General features: G+C 40.3%; 1 protein-coding gene across 2 annotated transcripts; it reads left to right on the top strand.

Moving 5' to 3' along the window:
- The first annotated feature begins 1,136 nt into the window (after positions 1 to 1,136).
- On the top strand, positions 1,137 to 3,160 carry LOC119596887. 2 transcript variants are annotated; one of them, XM_037946241.1, is made up of 2 exons: positions 1,137 to 2,209; positions 2,444 to 3,160. In XM_037946241.1, the coding sequence occupies exons 1-2, from the start codon at positions 1,210 to 1,212 to the stop codon at positions 3,040 to 3,042; spliced, it is 1,599 nt and encodes a 532-aa protein (XP_037802169.1). In that variant the 5' UTR covers positions 1,137 to 1,209; the 3' UTR covers positions 3,043 to 3,160. The 2 variants fall into 2 exon arrangements, with proteins under 2 accessions (XP_037802169.1, XP_037802170.1); XM_037946242.1 differs by having other exon boundaries at positions 1,137 to 2,182.
- The last annotated feature ends 1,734 nt before the right edge of the window (positions 3,161 to 4,894 follow it).

A 4,894-nucleotide genomic window follows, 5' to 3' on the forward strand; every position in this document is an offset into this window, starting at 1 on the left:
CTATTATTAAAGTAAAGTAAAATTAATTAGTTAAAGGGGCTAACGCAAAGCATGGACTAGTGGAACTAGGTAGTTCCTGCAGTAACGTTTTCCCGCCCCCCCCACCGTCTTGAGCGCTACCTGTTTCCTTGGCAGAATTGCATCGCACTCCTCCTTTGCCATAGGCCTGGGCGAGACCTCTCTGCCGGCTGCTGTTTCTTTTATTGGTAATTTCTTTGTTAGGATTAGGGCGATATATTATATTTTAATAATACATCGCATAGGTAGTATTTTCTTGTTTCTTGTGTTTTGTGTTTTTGTGCTTTGTTTTGGTGAAGGAAATAAATAAAATATTGTGATCATGATTTATGTATTTTACCAAATCTGTGACAATCAATATTAATTAATAATTGAAGAAGACTTTAATACATTTATTATAAAAAAGGCAATACAAAATGCAATAATGAAAGTACCTATCAATAATGAATGATAAATACATCCATGGAAGACCTCATAAACTTAATTTACATTTAATGATATTATGCTAACCTAATTAATGACCATTTAATATGGAATGAACAGTGAATGAACAAGAAGAAACTAGATAATCACAATTAGTACTTTTAACGCAAGGATTGTTGTTACGTGGTATTTAGCCATTCATATCAGGCCATTTGACTTATCGTCTATAATTCTGGCTACCGCATTGGGAGAATTAGAGTTCAGCGGAGCTGCTCTTCCCCTGAATTCTCTTAGTGACATACCAGCCGTAACAAGTGGGGGCCTGACCGGGATATGTGCGAAATGTCAATTAGCATTTTTAATAATTTGTTTTGCCATTTGTAACATGTGATTCCCTTGGTGTTGCACTTTTAATGTGTATTTTCTTAGCCGTTGTAACGCATGTTCCCGTTGGTATTGTTTTTTTTTTTATTGCAATTGACGCACGTCTCGTGCATTTTGGTCATTAAGACACCGGGTCACTTAATTGTGCAGTCGGTGCATTTCGGTGATCTTTGGTTTTATAAACAATAGTCTTTGTTTAGATTGTAACTTGACTTTTGTTGTTTGCTTGGTGACCATTTATGGTATTTTTGCTATTCTTTGTGTTTACTTTTTTGTACTCTTCTTTGTGATTTGAAACAGGTTTTTGCAATTGATCACGCGTTTAGTACATCCTATCTAGTTAGCTAGCTTATTTTCGCCTGTTTTTCTTCTTGGTGATTCATTATGTTCAGTGTTGAAAGTTTCGTTGATAATCCATCAGCCGAAGCGCTGGTCGGTCTCACTAAAGCCCAGTGGAGTGAGTTAGCCGCTCACTATTGCATCCCTATTCGGTCATCCTTGCGGAAGGATGAAATTCGTACATTAGTGACTGACTATTTGTTAGAACACAATGTACTGAGTGCGGATGATTTAGAGCTCTTGTGTCCTCGTGATGTCACGATGGCCCGCCAGTATGACCTGGAGAGCCGTAAATTAGACTTGGAGATGTTTAAGGCAGAGAATGAGCGGATGCGTCTCATGCAGAGACCCAATCAGGAACGTTATCCTCATTTTCGTGTAGAGGATGCAATCAAATTTGTTCCTAAATTCAATGAAACCGAACCAGAGTATTTTTTAATTCATTTTGAACGTGTTGCTGCCTTGCATGGTTGGCCCGAAGATAAGTGGGTATTACTTGTACATAGCGCATTTGTTGGCAGAGCACAAGAGGTTTTCTCAGCTCTGGATTTGGTACAATCACAGAATTATTATGTTGTAAAAGAGGCTGTGTTAAATGTTTATAAAAAGGTACCAGAGGCTTATAGACAAGATTTTCGAAATTGTCGTAAAGATGGTAAACAAACTTTTGTTGAATTTATCCGCCAGAAGCAACTATTGTGTAAAAAGTGGGTCGAGAGTGAACTTGATGCACTCGAGTACGATAAATTATTAGAACTCTTTATACTCGAAGATATAAAGAAGTGCATGCCTGTAAAGGTTCGCTCTCACATTGACGAGCGTGGTCTGCGCACATTAGCCGAGGTCGGTAGTGCCGCCGATCATTTCGCTCTCACTAATCCTAACTACTATTGCAGATCTAATGAACCTTCATTCCCGTCAAACCAGCATAATAGTAAGAGGATGGAGTATAGTACCAGGAGGACTGACCTGCCAGATACCCACAGGACTGTAAATGCAAAGTCGTCAGAAACAGGTGGTGAGAGTAGGAATATTGCCTCTCGCGGTGGAATCTTTCTTTTGCCGTTATTGCAAGAAACATGGTCATGTCATGAATGACTGTTTTAAGTTGGCAAATAAGCGTCTGACCATAACAAACGCATTTTTCACGTAAATGCTATTAATAAGAAAGAGGTTGCATCTAAATATCATGGGGATAAGCTTGATCTGGGCCTTTCTCCCTTTTCCATGACAGAATCTGCAAATGTGACTCCTTCATTTAAACCCTTTTGTTCTACAGGATTTATTAGTGCTGATGAATCGTGCACGTCTTCTTCCCCAGTCACTATACTACGGGACTCGGCTGCAGATATATCATTGGTGCTCAAAGAGGCTGTTCCTAACCCTGATTGTTACACTGGAGACATGGTAATTATCAATGGATTGATAGGGTCCAAGAGCATACCCATTTGTGAAGTTTACCTCAAATCTGATTTAATATCCGGTTATGTAAGGTTAGGTGTTGTTGATAGGATACCAAGTGATGGCATTTCATTTCTTATGGGTAATGATCTCGTTGGTGATAAGGTGTGGCCTTGCCCTGTGGTTTCACTTTTTCCCGCGAAAGAAAACAACACTGTAGATTTAGAGAGGGAGTATCCCGACCTCTTCCCTGCGTGTGCTGTCACCCGGAGTGCAAGTCGTAGAACCTCCCCTCCTATCGAAGCGCTTACAACCGGTACTACATTGTCAGATGAGAGCCCTTGTGATGTAATTACTGAGGAATTTACTCTAGCTGATTTTTTCGATTCCTCTGCTAAAGTTTCAAGTAAATGTACATCTGATAATTCTGATATAGTGAATTTCAAAGGCACTCCAGTTACTAAAGAAACTAATTGAAGAACAAACTAAAGATCCCGATTTGAAAGTATTTTATGATAGGCTTACCGAAATAAGTGAACTTGAAAATTCCCATACGTGCTACTATCTCCAGTCAGGCGTTCTTATGCGTAAATATAAGCCCTATAATAATCTGCAGACGATACAAGAAGACTGTACATCAGATTGTAATTCCCATCCCTTCAGACTGATGTTTTGAACATTGCACATGACATTAGTGGTCATTTGGGAGTCAAGAAAACTTATTACAAGATTTTAGCTCATTTTTATTGGCCGAAAATGAAGAGAGATGTTAGTAGTTATTGCCAATCGTGCCATATCTGTCAAGTAAAGGGTAAACCAGGAGCTGGCATCAAACCATATCCCTTGCAACCTATCCCAGTGTTAAGAGAGCCCTTCAGTAAAGTGGTTATTGACTGTGTAGGCCCCCTTCCAAAGACTAAACGGGGTAACAAGTTCCTGTTAACTATAATTGATGTGGCCACCAGATATCCTGAAGCTTTTCCCCTCAGACGCATTACTACTAAGAATGTTGTGAAAGCCTTGATAAAGTTTTTCACCCAGGTGGGTCTGCCTACCGTAGTACAGTCAGATCAAGGGTCAAATTTTACGTCCAGACTGTATGACCAAGTCATGAAGTCCTTGGGTATACAGCAGTGCAGATCCAGCGTATCATCCTCAGAGTCAAGGGGTACTTGAAAGGTTTTACTATACTCTAAAGACAATGATTAAAGCATTTTGTTTAGAGACTGGTTCTGAGTGGGACGAAGGAATAGATTTGCTTCTATTTTCGGTGAGGGACAGTGTTCAAGAGAGTTTAGGGTATTCACCATTTCAATTAATTTACGGCCATGAAGTGCGTGGACCACTGAAAGTCTTAAAGGAGTGTTGGTTAAATGAGGAGGAAGAAATTCCACTAGACTGCTTATGTGAATAAATTTAAACATAGATTACAACGGCTATTTCAATAGCCCATAATCATTTGAGTAAAGCTCAGGCTAAAATGAAAGAACAGTTTGATAAAGTACATAATACTGAAGAAAGAAGCTTTAATAAGGGTGATTTAGTTTTGGCCTTGCTACCTCTTGCTAACCAGCCTCTTCAATCTCGATATGCGGGTCCATTCCGTATTTTAAAACGAACTAGTGATGTTAATTATGTAATTGAAACCCCTAAGAGACGTAAGAAACAACGTCATGTACATGTGAACTCCTGAAAAAGTACTATGAACGGGGTGATTTGAAGGAAAATATGGAAAATGTAAGAGAGGTTTCCATGGTTGTACCTTCTAACGTCAGTAGTGAACATAATGAAATCATTTCTATGGTAGAACCTAATCTCACCAACTCAGTTATCTTAGCTAAACTTGATGATAAACTTAAACATCTTTCTGCTGCCCAAGCAGCAAACATTGGTTCTCTTCTACAGGAGTATGGTAACTATTCAGTGATGTACCTCGTCTTTGCCCATTGCTGGAACACGATGTTGAGACTAGGGATGCTCAACCAGTACGCCAAGCTCCCTATCGCCTCAATGCAGAGAAGAGGGCATTCCTACAGGCAGAGGTTCAACGCCTGAAAGAACAGGGGATCATCATTCCCAGCCTTAGCCCTGGGCATCACCCGCGGTGCTAGTTCCCAAGAGTATCGGTACTTACCGTCTGTGTGTGGACTACATGAAGGTTAATGCGGTAACTGTGGCGGACTCGTTTCCCCTCCCGAGGATGGATGACATCATTGATGATTTGGGAAGGCACGCTACCTTTCGAAACTGGATCTTCTCCAGGGCTACTACCAAGTTCCGTTGACTGAGAGGGCGAGGCCGATTTCTGCGTTTGTCACTCCTACCGGCC

This window comes from Penaeus monodon, chromosome 38 (assembly GCF_015228065.2).
Source record: "Penaeus monodon isolate SGIC_2016 chromosome 38, NSTDA_Pmon_1, whole genome shotgun sequence".
NCBI classification, from domain to species: domain Eukaryota; kingdom Metazoa; phylum Arthropoda; class Malacostraca; order Decapoda; family Penaeidae; genus Penaeus; species Penaeus monodon.